This window comes from Amia ocellicauda, chromosome 10 (assembly GCF_036373705.1).
Source record: "Amia ocellicauda isolate fAmiCal2 chromosome 10, fAmiCal2.hap1, whole genome shotgun sequence".
Taxonomy (NCBI): Eukaryota; Metazoa; Chordata; class Actinopteri; order Amiiformes; family Amiidae; genus Amia; species Amia ocellicauda.
Window position 1 is genome coordinate 30,231,896 of NC_089859.1, and position 23,256 is coordinate 30,255,151.

Here is a 23,256-nt window from a genome sequence, read left to right on the forward strand (position 1 = left end):
TGATTCCGCAGCAGACTTAACAGTCTGTCCTCACCACAGTTTCCTAGTGGTTTGATTGAGGGTAGGAGATGAGGTGCACAGTACAGATCTGTGATATCACCAGCTGATTCTCATTAGGACTTGGTTGCTGTACAATGAGCTTAATGGCCTCACAGTCCCTGGTTAACCAAACAAAACCATTTGACTAGAGCTGCAGCCCACCCAGCACTGTATAATGTCTCTTAACTGCATGCAATAAACACAAAGATAATCTTTTTTAATTATTGGCTCTGTGTTTAGTATTTTACATGTGTCTCCAACCTAGGGCACTTTTAAGTCATCCGTATCTAATAGCACTTTTTTTTTTTTTTTTTGCTGCATGTTAATTTGTTGACTAATGCGCTTAGCAATACAAATGTACTGTAGCGATTTAAGTTGTAGATGGTTATTAGTACAATTCTTTATCTGGTTCAGTTCAAGGGTGCCATATTGATTTGTCTTTTACCTTGTGTGAAAACTTGATCCTGTACGTTAAATATGTATACAAACGGAGGAGCTGCAATTTAACTGAACATTTTAATTGTATTATTCTTATTCTTATTATTTTAATCTCATAAGTAGATCTATTATGGCTTTTTAAGTCTTTTCCTTGGTGTTTCACCTGATTTGGTTAGATTTGTCAGCGCCTTATAAATGGGTGCATCTTTCTTTTCTGCATTGAATTCGCTCTATTACACTCACACATGGTCGCCATGTTTAATACTGCCTGGCATTGTCCACCTTAAAGAGTAAATTGGTAGTGCAACTGATTAATTGATAGACCTTTTCTCCTCTGGGGATTTTAAGAATAAGTGTGACATAAATTGACATGGATTCGTTTTTTGTGCTGAAAACAGACTGACAATTTGTCACGGTCGGATGCATTTATGAGAAATCTTAGGAGGCGCTCCGAGGGGTGGAAGTCTGAATTTCAGGTTATCACTTCAAGGCACAGAAACAGGCACGTGAATAGATTGTCGTGAGCTAAGTATGAGGTGTGTTCATCGAGAAACACTGCAAAGAAAATACTTTAATACTAAATGTTGTTGAATTTGTCATCTTGTTTACAAGTGCAAATCTCCATGGGATAAACTTTGTTCCATTACATAGCTTCTGTCTCTCACTCCTTTTTCCCTTCCCTCCCTGGGCACAGAGAGATCATAAACTAGAGCGTGGAAATACACGAGACCAACCGAGAGTAAATATTTCCCTGGATCTTAATAGCACGGTTGAGAGGGCATTTAAGGTCAGTTCGCATTGTAGGCTAGTGTGACATGAAGACTATTTTCTGACACTGAAACACTGAATAACACCTCCCTGTTGCGGGTTTGCAGTTGTTGCCTGCCAACCCTATGAAAAATATTTACACCATCTGTGAGAAATTAATTCTCTCGGTGGAACTCTTGCTCGGCACAGTGATATCATTGTGCCTGGGCTTTAGCTTACAAATTGCAAGAGCTCTTGTTCACCTCTTCCCAGTTATTGCAACATTAAGAATTGACTATCAACTTACTTGGAGGAACTTCCTCAAATAACTCACGGGTAGGAACTTCCTCAAATGAAACAGTCCCATCGTGTGACCTGTTATTATTACAGATTTGGATTTGAATGTTTTCTCTGACTTTTAAATTGCATGATATTTCTGTTCAGCAAAGCAATGTATCGTCTGAGCTTTGATGTGTGGCAAATATAAATCTGTTCTCAACTGATGGGGTTTTCACCTGAAGCACAAAGAAACCTGAAAATGCTCCAATGTGTTTGAGTCACTTTATACTACTAGCAGCAGCAGCACTTTTCATTTCCCAGATGCATTTTCTGCACTTAAGTCACAGTTCCAGGGTGTTGTTGTGCTATACATACATTATTTATATATATATATATATATATATATATATATATATATATATATATATATATATATATATATATATATATATATGCTAAACCTTCATTGAAGAGCATCTAAAACAGTTACAAATAAGGAATATGTAGTGTGTTGTAGTCCCAAACCTGGTCACATTTAAAGACCCAAATTATATAGCGTTAAATCAATTCAATTAATTATAATTTGTATACAAACTGATGTATAGTCAGGATTTAGTGTATTCTTTGCTTTTGTTACAGCATCTGTGTTGCACCATTTTGATTTTACCATCATTGTTCTTGCTCTTGTTTTGGGTATGCCAGATGTTGCTGCTACCTTTTGGTGTTTTTGTAACTTTCTAGATTTTTGAATAACACTTTTGTTCAGCGTTGCAATCGCGATGTGAATAGCGTTGAGCTTATCTTCTTGGTTTCGAAATGAATCTCTTGTAGTTTGTCGCCATATATATGATAATTAACTGGATAATTAGTGGTTTATGTCAACGATTACCTACTCATTATACAGTATGTTTATAGAGGTAAACCATGTAATTATGTGAATGATTAGTCTGTGTCTCAATTTTTCTAATTTACTTCTGTTAATAATGCATTGTTATTGTAGCTTTTCTATAAAGTTAACATGTATTATTATAACCTTTAATACCTTGTATATGCTGTGTTTGCAGGCAGGAGTGGGAATCCTTTTATCTTTCACTGTTTAATTGCATCGGTAATTGATTTTACATTCAGGAACTTATAATGAAAGTTTCACAGTCTTGAAGAAGCAGATCAGAATAAATTAGTTTCTCAGGGCTACCTTCTCCGAACCAGTGCAATTCAGCAATGGTCAAAAAGCCACAGCCATATTTGGGTGTCTCTTACATGCAAACTTCAAGTATATCATCTATAATTATATACCATGTACAGAACTGGTTTTGAAAATAAAGTGCGTCTTGTTTCCTGCCGATTCTCAGTTGGTCATCTCTCTTTCCATAAATGTATTTGGAAAATGCTAGCTTGATCAGATTTTCAGACATTTCCGGCCCAAGGCTTAGATTGCTTCTCTGAACCCTCATTAAAATCAATGACCATCTAGTGCCTGTGTCTTGGTTGCTTTGTTTCCTGTCATTGACAGATCTACAGCTGTTTTATTATATATTTCTGAATATGAGAGTAGTGTGAGGTTCAGCTTGGTAAAAGTCACCCTTTTGACCTGCTCAGATAATATTCAAATGCTTCGGTGGTTATATGCTTGCTTTCGCGTCCCTTTTCTATTGTACCTCATTATTATTCCAAATGGCGAATTCATGTTCCTCTCCCTAGCGCTCTCTATGAAAAAGGATCTTCAGTATCACTTCTTGCCTTTACCTGATGAGCCTCCTGCCCTTAATTCAGTGCTCGGGCTTCTGCTACTACCTGTTCTTAAGCGTGACATTTATTAAACAGGAGTATTAAGCCCTTTTCTAGTGATTCATTTAGCCGATCAGAGGCTAACGGCATTGCTATTGCTGAACAGCCTGCCATCCGAGCAGATGATTTTCGACTTAATAGGGGTGACATAGGTCCTTATTTTAAGGCTCAACTTGGCATCCATGTTGCAATTTGGATTCAGGACTTGTTTACGGGGTGTAATCGACTCTCTGTAATCTTGCAGGCTCCTTGCAGCTACTCTTTTAAATGTTAGATTGCAGGCCAGGGCACGACATAGGCCCATCTTTCGACTGGTGTGCATTTTCTAAGTGCTCAGATTGATTTGTGTGATCATGGTTACAGAAATCGTCAACGTATCGATCGAGAGACCGTGCCTTCCTCCATGCTGAAGTGTGCGAAAATGAAACCCCTGGCACAATTTGCAAGCTCTCACTTCAAGGAATTCTTTTCAACACTTTAACCATGTGGTGAAAGGCCCTGAAATCTTAAGTATTTAACGCTGGTGCTTGTGAAATGAGACGCATGTATTGAATGTTTTGTTAATCATTCTCCTATCTGCAGATGTCTTGGTGCTGTGTTTTGGATATAGCTTTGCCCCTTTTATGCGATTGTGTAATTAGAAAGATGATGGTGAGAGCTGCTTTACAAAGTAAATCTTTTGAGATGCTTTATAGTGGTGTTTAGGTTACCTTTTGAGTAGAATTCAACACTTGATTGGAATTTGGCACTTGGGCACCTGAAATCAATATTGTCAAATCACTGTCTAAGCCCAAAACAAATTAATTTAAATTGTCTGCTGAGCATTTTCAATTGCATTAGGTTTAACCCATCCTCAAGCACTGTGTTTTTGTTTGCTGTATATTCTTCTCTTACGTCTTGTCCTACACCTGTGGGTACTGTATCACAGAATGCACTGCTTGGCTGTCTTCTCACGTACACCCAGACAATTCGTGGCCCACTTCCAGCTGGCAGTCTGTCAGAGGGGTAACAAGTTACACTAACCTCATACAATTACAGAGGAGAGAGAGAGCGCGAGACAGAGAGGGAGAGAGAGCGAGAGCGCGGTTGGGGCCAAGACTTGGCACGGGAGCTAAGAGTAAATTATGTACAGGAAGTGAGGATGTAAAAGAAAAAAAAAGAAAAGGAAAAGGTAAATAAAACAAGGTGTTCACTGGCTGTGCTTTTCAACACAGATCCTGAACAGGGAAACGATGGCCTCTTTAAAACATGAGCACACTTCCCATGCAGAGACCAAGCTTTGGATGAGAGGTTGGCTTTCTCAGTGAAACAGATGAATCGAGCCCTGCCCTGGAAGCTGATTCATTGGTCTATTTTAAGAGCTTGTCTTGTAAGATCTGTTGGAGAAATTGGCTACTAATATCATCCAGAGCATGTGAGCCAAGCACATTGTTATATATGTCTGCATGTTGATAATTTTTTCACCTCATATACTTGAATTTCAGGTAAAAGTAAATAATAAAAGCAAGCTTCCTCTCTGTTCTTGACTTGACTGTGAAATGTAGGAAACTCTGCAGTCAAAGCCTAGGAACAATAAAATGCCTACGTGATATTCTAGCCTTTGTATCCACCGTTTTCAAAGCACTCTGTCATATACTGTGAACCAGAATACAAGTGCCTGTTACCAGTCATTCTCACTGAAAAGGAACTGAAAAATGTCCAGTCTGTCCTTTTGTAATGTTGCTTATGACAAAAATGTCTCAAGTAGTCATGTTGAATAGTCTTCACTATTAAAGATGTCAAAATGTACATTCTCCCAGGAGTTTCACTGCATATATTCTGTTACATAAGCATGTATTGCAGTAGGTAAGGGACTAGTTGTGCCTGTAGTGCTCTCTGTATTATGTAAAAAATAGTTTTGGCTTATTATGTGAGACTGTGCAGGCCTTGTGCAGCCTCATACTTTGCTCTGATTGCATTTCAAATAAGAATATTTTTTTTAGTCTTATAAATTACACACTAATTCAAGAAAAGCGTGTTGTCTTGTTAATAGCCCTCGGTATTCACTTGTATGAGCTGCACTTCTGTTTTTAAGGGTTCAGCTGCTTTTGTTGTTATTTTGGTGGTTTTGTTTTGCTTACTGAGTCACTTGGGAATAAGTTAAGATTTCAATTGTAGGGCACATCTGCCCCCATAAAGATGGACCAGTATAAAATCAACTTGGCTAGTCGGGTTAGTATATTGAATATCCTTGACCATTATGACATGACATCTTAATTTTGTATTTGTTTATGTATGTATTTAAATGCATAACTTAGTTGGAAGACCCGTTGAATGAAACCATGTGCAGACTGGTCAAATGCCAGAATGCCCCATGAGAAAATACTACCAGAGTCCTGCCAACAAACTTCAATTGTGACCTCTGTGTCCCCAAGCAGTGCAACCCCATACCTCCATCTGCAAGAGCATAGCTGAGACAACAAGGTTAAATTTCGTTTTCTGAGCCGAGCCCAGTTAGAAATCTCTCCCCCAGTGGTGGAGCTCTCCAACGGCTGCTTCTGCGTTGTTCCGCCTCGCCTCGGGAGGAAGGTTGATCATTTGCAGCGCTCCACGTCTGCACTGTCTCTTTAAGCAGGTCTGTGTGGCGCTGCTGGGTCAAGGCTCTGCAGTAGTCCCCCACTGTGCTGGGCAGCCGGGGAGGAGAACAGCTTCAGTAACACTCGTGCTGCCAGCTGGCTGATATTGGCACAAAAACCTAGGAGTTTAAAGAAACACTGCTCTCTCCTACCAAACCCCCTCCTCCCCTTTTCTCCTCAGATCTTCTTCAGTTCAGTTTACAATTTTTCCAACCATACACATTCGCAGCAGCTGAATACATATCTGAAATCCAGAGAAGCGTGAAGGGCCTGTAAAAGGTGAATTTGTAAAGAATGAAAACCGGTGCTTAAGTGATCCGATCTCGGCTGAACTGACCACACAGGAGTATAAGCACATGAATTTGGGATTTGGATAATACTGTAAATAATGGACAAAAAGGATATTATGGTAGGATTGGAAATGCAGATGTTAATTTTGGATGTGATCCTTATTTTGCCCGTCAAGTCATAAAATATGTTTGAATGGAGATGGAAGAGTCAAATCAGGCATTGTGTTCATTCAAGTCTTTATTTTTTTCTCAGGAAATTGACATCCCTTAGCCCCCATTTTAAATGTGTTTAGTTGATCCGAACAATTCAATAGTATTCATTGGGTATTGCACTGGCAGTAGAGAACATCTTTCCCAATCATCTATCCCATGCCGCCAGGGTGATAAAACTATACTATTTTGAAATTTTGCACTTCTCACTGACCTCGTGTTGTATTTTGGTTTGCTTTGTGCTCGAGTTTTAAGAGGCCCTGAAGCCTGCTTGCTTTATTTATGTAAGGGTTTATCCAGCAAACTGGGGAAGGTATGGTCAAATCCTTTAAAATGATCTCAGCTCAGAGAGAGGTAGGTGGACAGCACCATCTGTTCCGTCTAATTGGTGAATATTTACTCTTCTGTAAACTTTTTATTGAGCTTCTGAGAGGCCTCACACTGAGTGGTCTTGAGAGGAACTATCCAGTTTCATTAAGGATACAAAAAATCTAGCAGGTTCTGTTAGAAGTCTTTTCCCTGAAATGTTAACCCTTCTGATTCCTTTTATTGGTTTTGGTGTTTTGGCGTTTTAAGGTTAAAGGCCCATTTTGCTAGCAATGTAAAATATCCCCCCTCATATTTCTAAGAACTTCCTTGTCCTGAATACTCTGTCTGGGACTGGGAATAGCTAGGCCTACATCGTTTTATATATCCTAAGTATAGTTAAATGCTGTGGCTCTGAAAATGTAACTTAATATTTTTCATTGATCTCCCTTGGGGAAATTCAACAAATTGTTGTCCAGTTCTGATAATATCATCACCCAAGCAAATTATTACTTGTAAATCAGTTTCAGCCATAGCATTGAAGAATCTCTGTTTAACATCAACTTGTTTGTTAGCTGGGGTTTTGTATGGCTTCTTCTTTAAAAGCCTTTGCCCACAGACCACTGTGAATTCAACATCCTGAAGATCAAATATCTGGATTTTGGCTAAGCTGCTTGATGTCTGTGATTGATTGTGGTGGCGCATCGCTGGATTAGCATTAGGGAGGTCTGGTTGCTTAGTTGTGCAGCTGGAACTGGGCTCTACATTGCTCTCTGATACAGGGCACATTTTCACGTAAACTGTAAAGCAAAGTTAATAATTTTGATGAGAGATTCAGCCTAGACTAGAATATGGTGATGAAATTAGTGAAACCCTTAAGCAGATTCTGAAACTAACTGGGGAAGGACATTGTGTGGTTGTAAGTGACTGTTCGTTCTGGCTGAGTGAATGAGTTTCTCTGTAAAACTTTATCATAAACCAAAGGGTGTCATTAACAGAAGCCAATGAATTCCGAATCGCCTTCACCAGACCCCAGTGCACTTTTCTTTCATTGCCAGTTTTTATGAATTGGAAAGGACTGCACAAGCACTTGCCTGAACATTAGGAATGCAGTGTTTAAGTTTAGGAGTTCAAAAATCAGAAATGCTTGTTAACTCTTAACCGCTAGTTCAAGAATTCATGCATGCAGCCTTTGAGCAGCTGTGAACCTAAGCATTACATTGTCAATGTAGTGTGCGTTGTTGGCAGTGTTGCATTATGTCTTGCACATGGATTTGATGGTTGGGTAGCGCAAAGGAAGATCATATTGAGGTATTGTTTACTTTTGAAAACTGAGCATGCTAATTGTGTATAACATCCATTACTCAGCCTTCAAAGAGCCGATTGAGTTAAGTGGAACGCGGCTCTCCGTTTCTGGTTCACCATCAGTATGAGCTCACATGTGGAATCCAGCGATTTCCCTCAATCAGAGGATGTAGTAATTAGGGAATTGATCTTGGCTTCCTGCCGGCCCCCAGCTAGTTCCTGCTCTTCCTTCTCCATACTGGCCTCTTTGTGTTCACGCTTGCACTCCCTGCATCGTGATGACAACCAGGTGGACTTCCCTCATTGTGTCGACTCATTTTTCATTTGGCCCAGCCCGCAAGCAAGCTGACTAGAATTGCTCAGAAGTTGTCTGTCCCCGCGGGTAGCCCCCGAATTCCAAGAGGAAAATAAAATTGACTTGGAAATCTGCTTAGTTTGTGTCATTCATTCATAGGACTAACAGACCTTTAAAGTGCCAGTTTAAAGGGGATCCTTGATGGTGTATAAATGATCTGCAGTTGAGCAATATTTCTTGAGGAAACAGGATCTTTCTCAGAGGGGCTTTTCGACGCACGGAAGGAAGTACATCCACCTTGTGTGTCTATAAAAGAAACTAAACCAACGCCCCCCCATCACATACACTACTCCCACCCTGCACCAGGCTGTTTCAGTTCAACCGTTTTGTCACGGTCTGTGCTGGTAGGTTTTGGTTTCATCACTCCTGGTCTGAATGAAGATAAAACTCGTTTAAAACACGTTATTCCTTCCTGAAGAAGCAGCAGTGCAATTAAGGCCCGTGTCAGACCTTTAAATTCTGTCTTGGATTTAAAAAGGGGAAATAAACTAGGAACCCTAACCCACAGACACTTGAGGTCAGAAGTCTTTTGGAAGGGTGGCACACTAAAGAAACGGGGTCCCACATTCAAGGTTGTTTTTGTTAATCTAAAATCAAATCCCATTAAAATGCTTTGAAACTTTCTAAATTGAAATTCTAGTCGTGCATGGATGTGCATCACCATGCAGTATTTGTGTCAGACAAATGTTGATCTTGTCTGTGCGCTATTTAAATAGAGAAAAAGGTTGGGAAGCCATGTCTTTATACATAATTTTAATGAAGCCCTATCCAAAACACCCTCTCCCCATCTTTTATTAATATTGGTTAGATACGTGCATTCAACTTTCTGCCATCTTTACAGTATTCTTTCTGTAACTCTTTTCTCTCACCTACGAGCTGTACCTGTTACTACCATGAAGAGAACTTTGATCCACACGTACACACACACACACCCACACACGCGCATGTAACCAGGTCACATGGTAACTCAAGCAGCTGCCTTTGCAACTAACTCTTGAAAAAGATAACTAAGAATGCTGAAGGACTGGCTTGGCAGTATTCCAGTGGATTTTTCTTTTAATTTTTTTTTTTTTTTTTTAAGAGCTTCGTTGGTGGTCCAGACACTCAAGAACACCAACGTGTAGGACTGAACTGAAGCACTGAAAGACCTAATCAGTGCAGCATCTTTATCTCTGGTTAAAAGGAATGCACTATTAGGGATCTACACTCTTGAGCGTCAGCAAGGCACAAATATAGTGGCAGATGTCACAGGCAGTGGACAGGGTTACAGATTGTTCAACTACTGTACTGGCCTTCGGTCCACAAATGTAGCTCCGGGCAACATAACTGAAGTAGCGATGCAGATTCTAGCGTCTTACCATTCTTCACAGCTTACCATGATCTCTGTGGTTGTATTACAGAGATCTAATTATTTACAGAACTAATAGGAAATACCTTTTTTCTTTTTTTTCTTTAATGCTTATCTGCACTGAGTGGTTTCAGAAATGGAGACACGCACAAGGAACTGCCAGTGGTTAAATGTCTCTTGCTTATGTCACGCTGACGCATGCCAAGGAAAATGAATTCACATTCATGTGTATGTCAAGATTATATACAGATTGCTGGGTGTGCTGGTGTGATTGTATGTAGGACGATACTATTTTTATTCGTGCTGTTGAACAGGATAGAAAATTCCAGTCTGTTTTCCGAGAATGTAAAACCATGGATGAGGCAGTGCATCCCAGATAATGTACCTTTTGATTCCCGCTGTTTAAGACTGGTGCATTGCTTTATTTAGCCTTTTTATTTTCCACTATGTTATTATGAAGTAATTTAGCAGAAGCCTTTATCCAAGGCAACCTACATATTTTTTCCCCTCCAAACACTTTACTACTACATGTAAACAACATTTAAATATTTGATTTTAAATAGTCCAGACAAGTAATGAGACCGCATAATGAGAACCCCAACCACAGGAAATCTTAATTAAGTCAGCAGAAACTCGACCCTAACCTAAACCTAACCCTAAAATACAGATAGACAGATACAGAAATAATTGAATTGTTCTTTCTTTTGCCCCCAACTGGAATAAATCAGCACTGATAAGGTATGAAAGATTTTAAATATATCTTTGAATTTCATGGGGAATGTATTTTTTCATTGTCTAGCAGTGCATCTACTATAGCTGTGTTTGACAGACTAATAATAAAGTCAGCTTGAGTTAGTATTTGGGGTACACGTTTACCAAATGCTGACTTGTGATAGCTGTGTTATTTTCTGTTCCTTTAATCAGGCAGTGAGAGGAAGGTGTTACACTAGTACGTTTATTAAAAAAAAAAAAAAAAAAAAGGTGCTGAAAAATTCCTGGAGACGGGAATAGACGTGCATCGAAAGTCTATCATTTCTTGCAGAGGTGTGTTAAGTTGTGCCAATTTTCTGTTTTTGTTTTGGCAGAACAGTTCCTCGTTTTTACAGTGTGAATTAGTTTGGGAGTGAGGGCTGTCTGGGGCCAGGGCTGTAATGCTGCTGTTGTCAGCAGTGAGAGGATTGGGCTGCCGTGTAAACACTTATTGTTTGCTGGACAGGTTGGCTGGGGGCCTACCTTTTGTGTGGCGAGGATAGCTGACCCAGCATGATTGTTGTGGCGATAATCAGAGGTAGCTGGGGCCACTATTGGGCGTCAGTTTTAAAGAAGAATTGTTTTTTGTTTTTTGTTTTTTCAATAGGTTCGGTAGTATTTGACTGACTGTTACTCAAGGATAAAAGGACTGTTTTCTTATTTATTTTTAAGAACCCTTCAAGTTAAAAAGAGGTAACCCTGACATTTCCAACTTAATACAGAGCTTTTTGTCTTGACAGCTTTGTTTTTCCTTGCCAATCTGCCTTTTAGATCTGTTTAGTTTGGCCCCAGTTTTTTATTCAGCTTGCTGGAGTATTTCGTCTGAGCTTTCAAGCAGATCAAGTTGGTATAGGGGAAAAAAAACAAAAAAAAACGTGTTTCTGCAATTTAGTCTTGGAATAAACACCCAACCAAAAATATCTGTCTTGGCTAAATGGGCATTTTGCAATGTTGTGGAGCTTCAACTACAGTGTTTAAAAAGTCAAGTTTAAAAATATCCTATTCACTTTCCAGCACTTCCAGAAATATGCAAAGGCTCAAGAAATCCGTGTGAAGATATTTCTGTAGGAGAAATTACGTGGTTGGTCCTTTTATTGGAAGTCTATGCTGCTGAAATTGCAGTCATTTCATTAAATGTAATATATTTTTTTTAATTGATAATTACAGGTAACTCAACAACACACATCTAGTGTAGCTCAGATTCTGAGATTAGGAAAGATGCCAAAGACATTCTGACAACTTGACCCTTGCTTGTAGAAGGGCTGAATGGCGGGGATTGTCTGGGTTGAGATTAAGGTGTCTGTTAAATAGCCTGGAAGGAGACTCTCTGGGATACTTATTCTATGTTCCACTGTAACTAGCGCCATTGTTCCTCACATTTGACTAGCGCCAAATTCAAGCTAATGTAACAAGCATACTCGTATGTCCGTGGGGTGCCAAGTATGAAAAAGCAGCACGTTTTAACTGTATCCCTTTCTTTGTTAACCCAGCTGCCATTTACATTCCCATTTTGATCTAGAACAGACTTACTTTCCATGACTTAAACTTACATTTTTTTCTGCTTATGTTTTCGTTGAGCATTTAAAAGAAACCTGTATAGAGAGATAGATATAGAATAATAGGAAGCACCAGAAGAAAGTGGAATTGTTTTGTTCTTCTGTCTTCTCCGAGGGCAGTTCTGCTATAATCCAGAATAGCACAGCTGGCGGACATGTGTGGTACAGAGAACCTAGAGAGTCGCACAGCTACTGTAGGTGGAATGTGTGCTATACAAACAGAGCCGTTCATTTCTAGGGAATGTGTGTTATAATAACAGAATTCAGCATGTAAAAGGATCATTTTGGCATGCCGCCTACGTTGGAGATGAAATCCAGACAATCACTACTTCTATTTTTAGCGTGCCCTGTGAAAGCTTTTATTTGTCTACCTTTAATCTCAAGTGGACAAGATGTTCTTATTGACAAACCCCTTATAAACATTCATAGGAAACAAAAGCACCCCCGCGCCTCTTTTTTACATATTAAACTAGAAATGTAAATTGATCTTTTCCTTAACAGTCGCTCACTGAAATATCTCCCCAAACTGACACATAGATCAGCACCTTATTTATTTTATTTTCATAATGAACACTTTTTTCCCCTCTCTCTCTCCTCCCCTTTAACCACACGCAAAGCTTTCTCATTTCGGTCATATTATATACTGTGGTCTCTTGTCGGTGTTGATCTAAAAATGCTTACAAATCAGCGCTAACACCATTACATCTAGCTATGTCATTTTTAACCAGATTTTAAGTGATAATTGAATTTGATGCATGAGCCGGAACACAAGCAGAAATGAAATTGCATGCGTCTTGATCGGAAAAAAAAAGAAAAGAAAAGCAGAACACAATGCGGTGTTTTTAAAATGTGAAATATCCACATTACCACCAGTCTAGATCAGTTCAGTATTGTACAGAGCTGCATCCGAGATCGAAATGGGAGAGAGTGGCTGTTATTTAACTTCATCTTGGGTCTTGGGACAGCCTGGAGTGTTTCTGAGCTCCGGCACTGTCTCGGTTCCTGGTGTCTGTTCCTGTTTACTTTGTGTTTGACCTTCCTGTGTCCACCGAAACACCCCAGGGCCCGTACAACCTTGCAAACATATTACTATCCCGAGCTGTCAGGAATGGCTCCGCTCTTATCCTTGCTCTCCTCCACCATCTCCATCCAATGCCAGCAGGAAAGCCAGAGGGGAGAGTGTGTGTGTGTGTATGTGTGTGTGTGTGTGTGTTTGTGTTGAGCGGAGGAGGGTTGAGAGGAGCTTTCCAGGGAACACCCAACAAAGCTTTTGGAAAGAAGCCAGTGCTATTAAGTCATCACAAGCAATTTTTCGCCTTTCATTCTTTTTTTTTTTTTTTTGCTTAACGCCTTACTTTCTACAAAGAAACAACAACCGAAAATATCTTAAAATATCCCGTGCCCTTTCTGCTGATGTAATTTTTCTGTTGGTGGTCAGACGTACACTTCTGTAATATTGAGAGTGTGTTTGTGTTTATTTACTTGAAAGTGTGCCAGCAGCAGAGATTCTGGATGAATGCGGGAACTATTTTAAATTCTGTGCTCCTTTTAAATAATATTCGTCTTTCACAGTGTCTTTAATTTTATTTTGGTTGAATTTGATGTTCGATTTTCAGTTTAAATCAATCATAACAGTTGGCACCACAGATGAACTGCAGTACATTAGATGCAACTACTAATCAGTTATACTTCACTTGACTGTAAAACAACCCAAGAAATATGACCAGTGATTATTCAGAGTAAATGTGGCTTTGTGTTTTAGAGAAGTGTTTGCTGTCTCTCATATGCAAGGGCATTTTGCTTTTTTATTCTTGTTTCTGCTAGGCATAGATTATGACGAGCCGAGTGGCTGGAAAATGAAAAGCTCAGTGCTCCTTTTCTCATTCCAACACTTTGATTTAATGTTTATTCCCCACAGCTGGTTGGCAGAGGGAGAGAGGTGCAGCATGTCTCTCTCTTTCAAGTGAAGATGTGCTTATTTAATGCAACACTGTCTGACTGCCATGAATGCAGTCATTGGCAGCTTATGAGGGCATTGATTAATGGTTTCGGCTCTGCTTACTTTTTGATATAGCTGTTATTACACCTTGGATCTGTTTTAGTAGCGTTTTTTTGTTTGTTTGTGGGGGGAGCAGTATTATAATAACGCTAAGATGGAGAACCAGCACAATGAAGTGTAAAGATTTGCTGCTTTAAATGTATCCCTTTGGATCATCACCTGACTTGTACATACATTGCAGCTGAGTGCTCTTTAACACTAGACTGCTCTGCTGAACAACAAAGGGTCCCCGTGCTAATTAGCACTGCCTTCTGGTCTTGTGGGAGCTGGCGAGGCTGTTGGTACGAAAGGGCTGCAGTGTGTAAGATTTAGGAGTACAGAACAGATATGAACAGATCTGAACCAACGTCTCGTCTCTGAAGAGACCTGGCATCACTTTGTCATGTTCTAGATGAGACTCCTTATGCCTGTTTGAGAAATGTGACTTGACAGAGGAAGTCTAGCGAGTGCATGTGGGTAAGACTGTATTGTATGAACCAGAAAGGTGTAGATTGATAGGCTAACAAAAACCGAAGTAAAATGTATGCAAAATGTGTTTTTTTTGTTCAGTTCTTGTATTCAGCTTTCAAATAATTATTCAGAATTTAACAGTTGGACAATGGCTCAATAAATAGACACAAAATGAGAATTGGATAGCAGGCAATGATTTATCGTCCTGAAAACTTCCACAGAGACAATGTCAGAATATGTCCAGTGTAAGTTCACTGTTAATGCTATCCTGCAATTAGCCAGATTAAATCCTCAGAGATGTATAATGGCAGAGAAGGGAAGAGAAGCACACATCCTGTATACTGTTCTTCTCAAAGCTAGAGTTGCAATGAAATTACAGCCTAGGACTTTGAGAACCAATATTATCTAACTAAACTGATAAGTAATCAACACATGTTTAAACAGATGACTATGCCAGAGTACTGTATGCAGATTGGATAAGGAGTGGAAGGTCTCTTACTAACATTACTCTGATCCTAAGTAAGGCTTTGCTCTATTGTGACATGTATAAAAAACCCTATGGCATATTTTACATCTAGCTACAATGCTCTTCTTAAATGTACAATATCTGTATTTAAGACTAGAGTAATTCTTAAACCAGTCCTTCAGTGGCAATTGGAAAATGACTGTTTTTTTTGTTTTTTTCTGCCTGCAAACCTCATCAGGAATACACACACACAATGAGAACAATGAAACAAATTAAACTCACTTAAGAACATTTCTTCATTTGTTAATTTCTCTCTCCCCAGGGTAAATATGGGGTATCGTTTTATTCCACAAGCTGTTCTGAGCAGTCATCGCTCAAGTTAATTTACATAGATGTTGCAAAATGTAAAACATACCAGATCAGTATCTGAAATAGTTGAAAGGAATAAAATCTAGAGAGAGTGACCAAGCAATGCACGCAACCACTCCCAAAGCCTCCTCCCACACTAGGCGATAACATTGTCTTAAAATAAACTGGGTATCTGGGTATAGTTCTAATTTCTACAATGGATTCTCCATTCTTTCTGTGTCAAGATAATGAGCTGATAATGTTACTTGATAGTTTTTATGTGGTGTCAGTGTGTGTGTGAAAGGGTGTAGGGTGGGGTGGGAGGATGATGAAACAGCATTTTGGATGCATGCCAAAATCTGCTGAAAAACTTTCCAGCAAATTTCTAGTCGGCTTCCAGGGTTCAAAGTGGAGTGTTCAGTACAGTAGCGTGTGTAACATAACTCAATAATGCCCCTTGACTGTGGGGCTGGCTGAGATCCAAACCACAAAGAAAAGGGATAACAGCTTTTCCCTAATTGCTGTTCTTTACCTGGAACCTGTTCTCTCCCGAACTGAAGCACTTTTCACACTGACCCGGCATTGCCTCGCTGCTCAGGAGAATGGAGTTTTGAACAACTTTCTTTTTAGTCGGGATGTTTCCCGTCATTGCAGAACATGCTGTCAGTTCTTTATCTGACCGAAACAGTGTAGAACATTCTCAAGAGTCTTCTAAAAAGGACGTTTTTCCAGGTATAGAAGGAGTTATTTATATTGCATTTCTAACTACTAGTATATCTATTTTTTTTTTTAATTACGAGTAACTATAATGATTCAGTCTCAGATGCCGTTAATTGATTATAATCTTTTCTCATGTAGACACTTTTGAGAAATGAATCTGTATTTGAAGCACAACAGTGGAATAACCCACCAATTCCAAAGGGCGACACTTTTGTGTAATTTTCCCCTGGGATGTTTTCAGACTCATTGTGTGCAGCAAGTATATAGACCAGGTAAATAGTCTGTCTGCTGGGGAAGCTCTTCCTATTACAGACAAAGCACACGCATGTAATTAAGTGGCTGTGCATGAAAGCGAACTGAAATGTGGCATTAACCGTAATGCACATCTGTTTTTTGTTTGATTGTTTTGTTTTCCCCAAAGTATTACTAGGGTTTGAAACTACTGTTTTATTCCCCTCTCTTTTGGATTAATGAACAGTTTTTAGATTTGTTTTTGCATCCTAATTTAAAACTACTAATTACCAATAGAGTTTAAGAATCTTGTTTTGCTACACATCGGGGAGATTTTATACGATAAAGTGTGATTAGTGCGCAGCGTGCATATCTGTTTTATGCTGATAACAAAATGTGTTAAAACCATCTTTTGTTAAACTGGAGGAGAAAATAAAAGCACAGTGTCTTCACTAGGCGAAAGTTTAATTAGGCAACCACAAGAATGAATAAGCAATTTGTCATTAGTTGACTGGGTCTGAAAACAATGAAAACAAGAATAAAATGAGGTCAAACTGAATCGCAGGCTCCAGCAGGATATAAAAGTAAACGAACCATATCGACTGTAAACTGAGGTGTGTTTTGTAGAATTTTAGTGCAAGAGGTTTTGTTTTTAAGACCAGAATGTAGGTCTATATTGAAGTCCTGTAGTGGTTTCATTAGCCATAAGATGCTGTCAGTGTTTGCAGAGCACTAGTGCACAGACATTTCTTTAAGCTCTGTCTGCTCCGTCAGTGGTGCTGCTTACCTGTCACGATCCTCAAATGGAACTAAAATTTCCTTTTTCTCCCCGGGCTGCAATGCTTCACTGCATTCCCAAAGCCTGAATTTTAGCTCGGTGTCTTAAAAAGCAGCTCTGCATAACCCCACACGTGCTCGTTTCCTTACAAGCTCCTAGAAAGAGCACACAGGACGAGAAGCACGCCAAAGAACTGAGCACTTCGTAGAGTTGCACATTGTTCTCAACCAAGTATGGACTGCGAAGCGCCCTTTTGAGGAATACAAAATAGTTTTTCGTTGATGAATAATACAGCCTTGATGTCGTATTTTGAGTGGAAAGTGCTATTTTGTCTCGCGTGTCTGTTGTAATGGAAGCGAGCTTTTGCTGGGACAGGTATCCTTATGTGGATTTTTGATGCATACTTTAGATTTGTCATAGACGTACCTCGGCTACACCCTGTCTGGAATGCCACCAGGCTTTTTTATTTTTGTGTTTCTTGTTTACACAGATAAGGAGTTCAAGTACAAAGTCAGCCTTCTTGGTTTAATGTTATGTAAATACTCCAGCCTGCAGGGTTGCTTAAACCGGTTGTGGTCTGCCCAGGTGGAACCACGAAGGCGCTGTTCTCGGTGGTAAAGGTAACCTGTGAGATCAGTTCCCTTGACTATAGAAATGTCACTGCTGGGAAAGACGTACACTCGTTTATTGCATGTCTGACACCTGAAGTACTTGCGTATGTGGAACATCCCCCACCCCTCCCACTTCACAATAAATGGATGTATGAGCTTATGTAATTTAGAAGGATGCATGCCTGGACTTTGACATCGTGGATGTAAGCAAGAAATTAATTTTAAAATGAGCTTTGGTTTCACTTTTTGCTTTAGTCATCATGTTTGAGTGTAGCTCTGCAAGTTGTTGGTAGTGCCCATGCTAGGTAATGGTATACGGTATAGTCTCTTTACCTGAAGAGTGCAGAAGAATTTCACGGAGCCAATACAGAACACACAGCCATTAACACTGAGAGTAGGCTAACTTCATGTGGGTGATGAGAATTTTAAAGAGTGAAACGTCTCACACGCTAGCCTGCTTTTGATGCGTTTTCTGTGCTATCATGACATTTTATGTGGGCAGAGTGGGAGTGGGAGACTTTCTGCCTTCTGGAGGAAGGTGCCTTGAAATGTTGTTGCTTGGCTCTATGTCATCTTGAGAGTTCAAGGGCATTGAGATTTTTGTTGCCATACATTTAATTGTTGACATTTTCAGCAACCCAAAAACAAGGCTTTGAAAGTGAGATTCTAGATCAGGGTGTAGTTTTGTACATGTGTCGACGGATGAAGGGAGGGAATGCTCATCTGTCATTGATCCAGCCGCCACAAATCAAAGTGTTCAGTAGAACTGGGAACTCAAATGTTTTTTGATAGTTAAATGTATTGCAGAACCTAACTTCCAACTCCAAAGAAACGCCCCAACTACAGAATATTAATGATGCCAAAAAGGAAATGTTGCCAAAATCCCTAAGACTTACTTTGTCAATTCTGACTCCTCGTCGTCTTCATAATGTTTAACCAGTTGTCAAAGTTAATTTCCTCCTTAAAGTTTTATGGCTTTGTTAAAGATTCAGTGTAGCAACCACTAGTGTAGTGGGAATGGGGTGATTTATAGGACGCCATACATTTAAATGTTTTATTCATTGAAGGTTATTAGGGAGGGAGAAACGGGCAACATACTGCGTATGGTCTTAGAAAGTCACTGCACTCCATTAATTAGATATAAATGTTTCATGAGAGCTTTCTAAGGTCTGTGACGTACAATGTACTCAGTTTACTGGCCCTTCAAAGTGTCGAAAAATTGGTGATTTTGTAAATTTTTTGGTTCCATTTCAGCTAAGAGCTACTACAGTGCACCAAGGGCACAAGTGCACTTTTTATGTTTATGTGTGTGTATATATATATATATATATATATATATATATATATATATATATATATATATATATATTCATCTATTTTAAAATATATACATTTCTGTATCAAATGCCCATTTAATGTGTATCTGCATTTCCACCTTACTTGCATGGACTGCAGATGTTATTCTAAAGCCTGGTCTTGTGGCGAATTCAACACGGAGGACATAGTGCGCACTCTTTGTTGTCTATGAGGAAGAAAATGCTTGTTTGTGTACAAGAGTTCTTTTTTTGTTTACATGATCGTTAGATTAAAAATAGCAAAGACATGTTGCTGCTATTAAGCTGGAAACACTAAAATATTTCACTCCTGTAGGACCACTAACCACGTGTTAACCACTGCCTCGGGGGCTTGTAAAGTGTGGGTGCTGTGTTCTTGTTTGGCCTGTTTTGTTGCCGTTGTGTTTCTATTAACCAGATCCCTCTGTTTTTTGCACAGGACGACAGTGATGGGATCCCGTGGTCGGAGGAGCGAGTTGTGCGCAAGGTGCTGTACCTGTCGTTGAAGGAGTTCAAGAGCGCACAGAAAAGACAGCTGGGAGACGGCATCGGGGGAAGTACCAAAAACACAAATGGTGAGTACCGAGGTGTTGTCTAGGGTTGCTAAGCCTCCGGGATCGCCTTGAGAACCTTTGGGAATTAGAGGTCAATCTCCAGGATATGGCTTGGAGCATCCTGGGAGAAGAATGATAGCAGGGATTTTCTAGGTGACCGTTGAATCAGGATTTGGATTTCTTTTATTTGCTTCTGGGTAGTTTTATACACAGCTACATGTTTTAGAAACTGAAAACAAAATTAGAATTTATTTTCTCTTCCATCTTATTTATTTTGTACATAGCATATATATCTAAAGTATGAAGTCATTATTTTTGTGATTGCAAGATTGGAATAAAGATGTGCAACATCATTTAGTTAACTTCCTTAATTGTTTGAGAGGAGGTAGAACGTACAAATATATTGTCAATATAGGTTGGCCTCCGATATCAATAATATATTCCACTAGGGAACATGCATACTACCTTTCTAATGTAACAGTATATCTGTTCTCACTGTCTACTAAGAAGGTTTCCTTGGAGAGAGACCAGAGAAGACGGATAATTGCTGTGGCAGTCAGTAACTGTAGAGATTGCATTTTGCAGAGATCTAGGGGCAGTGACTTTAACAGTTGATCATTTTTCCTTCATTTTTAAATGCACCTAGCCTTTGTCTGTATTGGTTAGGGACATGTAGTGTAGGAACTGGTCTTCTGTAAATAAAACTTGTGCCTTATCTACTCAGTCTGCCTTCTGCTTGTGAGACTCAGAAACTGCAAATTGCTTATATAAGGTTGCTTGTATATATTCTATAAAAAAAGGGAAAGCTATAGATCAATGCAAGTTGAAACATTTTGGGGAGGCCTTCATCCAGCTGTGGATTGATAGAGGCTTATGATGATGATGATATATATATAGATAGATCTATATTTACAGTACTGTGCAAAAGTTTTAGACAGGTGTGAAAAAAATGCTCTAAAGTGATAGTGCTTTCAAAAATTAGACATGTTAATAGATTATATTTATCAATTAACTAAATACAAAGTGAGTGAACAGAAGAAAAATGTACATCAAATCCATATTTGGTGTGACCACCCTTTGCCTTCAAAACAGTGGTCGTCCAAGGAAACTTACTGCAGCAGATGAAAGACACATCATGCTTACTTTCCTTCACAATCGGAAGATGTCCAGCAGTCCCATCAGCTCACAATTGGCAGAAAACAATGGGACCCTGGTACACCCATCTACTGTCCGGAGAAGTCTGGTCAGAAGTGGCCTTCATGGAAGACTTGCGGCCAAAAAGCCATACCTCTGATGAGGCAACAAGGCCAAGCGACTCAACTATGTATGGAAACAGAGGAACTGGGGTGCAGAAAAATGACAGCAGGTGCTCTGGACTGATGAGTCAAAATTTGAAATATTTGGCTGTAGTTTGTAGTTTGTTCACCGAAGGGCTGGAGAGCGGTACACGAATGAGTGTCTGCAGGCAACAGTGAAGCATGGTGGAGGTTTCTTGCAAGTTTGGGGCTGCATTTCTGCAAATGGAGTTGGGGATTTGGTCAGAATGAATGGTCTCCTCAATGCTGAGAAGTACAGGCAGATACTTATCCATCATGTAATACCATCAGGGAGGCATCTGTTTGGCCCCAAATTTATTCTGCAGCATGACAACGACCCCAAACATACAGCGACCGTCATTAAGAACTTTCTTCAGCTTAAAGAAGAACAAGGAGTCCTGGAAGTGATGGTATGGCCCCCACAAAAGCCCTGATCTCAAGATCGAGTCTGTCTGGGATTTCATGAAGAGAGAGAAGCAACTGAGGCTGCCTAAATCCATATATATATATATATATATATATATATATATAACAGGATAAAGTGTTTTTTGTTCATTGTGTAAAAAAGTTTAAATACATATGCACGATAGTCTTCTATTTTTCTCCACGTGTGCTTTTAAGTGTACAAAAATCCCAACATTGCTTCCTTTCTCAATTTTTTTTTTTAAATAATCTTCCAGCAAAAATATTATTCCACATGCTTTAAACAATAAGTAACAGGAAATTGTCATCATTACCCTACAGAGTTTACAGCGAATCCCACAAACCCTTTAAAAATGCATTCACACATACAGTACACCAGTTCAGGGTCTTCAGTTAATCTTTTCTCAATAGTGTTCTCAATATTTTGATAATATGAATGTGAAAATAAGGAAATATTACTTTGATTTAAATACACAAAGGAGAAACACAAATATCAGTGCATGCTTTGCATATACTTTTAAGTGACATGACCAAGCATACAATGCACAGAAAGCTAATGTGCTTTGTTAGTCCATACAGTGATATATAGAAACATTCAGGACATGTTGGGGTGGATGCTGAACACAGAACTGAAAGCTTCTGAGTGAAGTTTGACGACTTGACACCCAGTTCTTGGAGTGTTTGCCTGTGGAGGAAATGAGGAAAGAATAAACGATCTGAAGTCTTTCTAACAAGACACTATTTGACACTCGGTACCCAGTAAGCAAGGATACTGAACATCAGACAGCCTTAGAGCAAACTCCCCTCTGAACAAGCAATAGGAATGCAAAAAGAAACGTTTCTGGCTTTAGGCTTCAAGGAAAGTTGAAAAAGAGATGGAGGGGGGGGGGGGGGGGTCAGGGAAGACTTGCAAGATGGGGTTATTTTATTTTTATTATTTTTTGTAGACTGAGTTTACATATTTATTTATTGCATTTAATTATTAACCATTTCTGATTTTTTTTTTTTAGGAAGTATTAAGTGGTCCTCAAGCATTTCATATTTTAGTATTTCTAATTAACATTTGGACCCTTATACATGATATAAACAAATGCATTACACTGATAGATTTTTCTATAACACAGATTCACATATCTAACCATTTCTGAAAGTCAGTGAAGCCAGATGAAGAATTGACAAGTAGACCCTTGTCTTACTGAAATCAAGCACTAAATAACATCTGCTAATTACATTCATGTAATGAACTGGCTTTCATTTAAAATAAATCACTCATTATTGTTTGGAGGTGCTTCCCTGAAAATGTGCTTTCGTATTTTCCTTCATTCTTTATTAGAAACTGTTGTTTTTGCAGCTCCTGGCTCTTTAAATTTCACACACTGCTTTCCTGCTAAGCCGTCAGCTTGATTGGCAGGCTACCATGGAACACACACCACACAAAAAAATCCAAAACAAAACCGAGAAACACCTCTGTGCCTTAAGCATGTGTCAGTCTCAATTCTACCCACTCTTTGTTCCCATCCAATAATCACCGATCACGGCACTCTCGGATCCCACTGCTTTTCTCTCTTCATAAGTTCACAAGCCACTAAGCACATTATTAAGCAAATGACAGTGTGCCTTTTGGGTCTGTCCCTTGCAAAGCTGTTTTCCTGAGCTGCAGCAGCTTTGTCCCCACATGGAAGGTTCACTTTCACATCGATTGGCCTCTAATTTTGCCCAGCTTGGATTTCCTCCATCTTCTTGCAGCCTGTCCCTCTCCTCTTACCCACTGCATGTTTTCACAATTGCATTACCCACCCAGCAGGGAATGGCTTCTTCCTTTACAGCACAGATAAGAGATCCTCCACTTCCCACCTCCCCATTCCTGGCTGGAAAAGGGTCTGTTGGTTACACCTGGAGAGATCTGCACAGGACTCATTGCTCTGGTTCGTGAACAGGGA

The 23,256-nt window shown here is 39.4% G+C and overlaps 1 protein-coding gene across 3 annotated transcripts in view; it reads left to right on the forward strand.

The window, feature by feature from the left end:
• The window catches only part of LOC136760464 (protein Jumonji), a 139,622-nt gene that overhangs the window by 52,448 nt on the left and 63,918 nt on the right, over positions 1-23,256 (forward strand). For all 3 annotated transcript variants that reach the window (XM_066715873.1, XM_066715874.1, XM_066715875.1), the window contains exon 2: positions 19,463-19,598. In XM_066715873.1, coding sequence (XP_066571970.1) covers positions 19,463-19,598 — 136 coding nt within the window. The remainder of the gene's footprint in view (positions 1-19,462; positions 19,599-23,256) is intronic.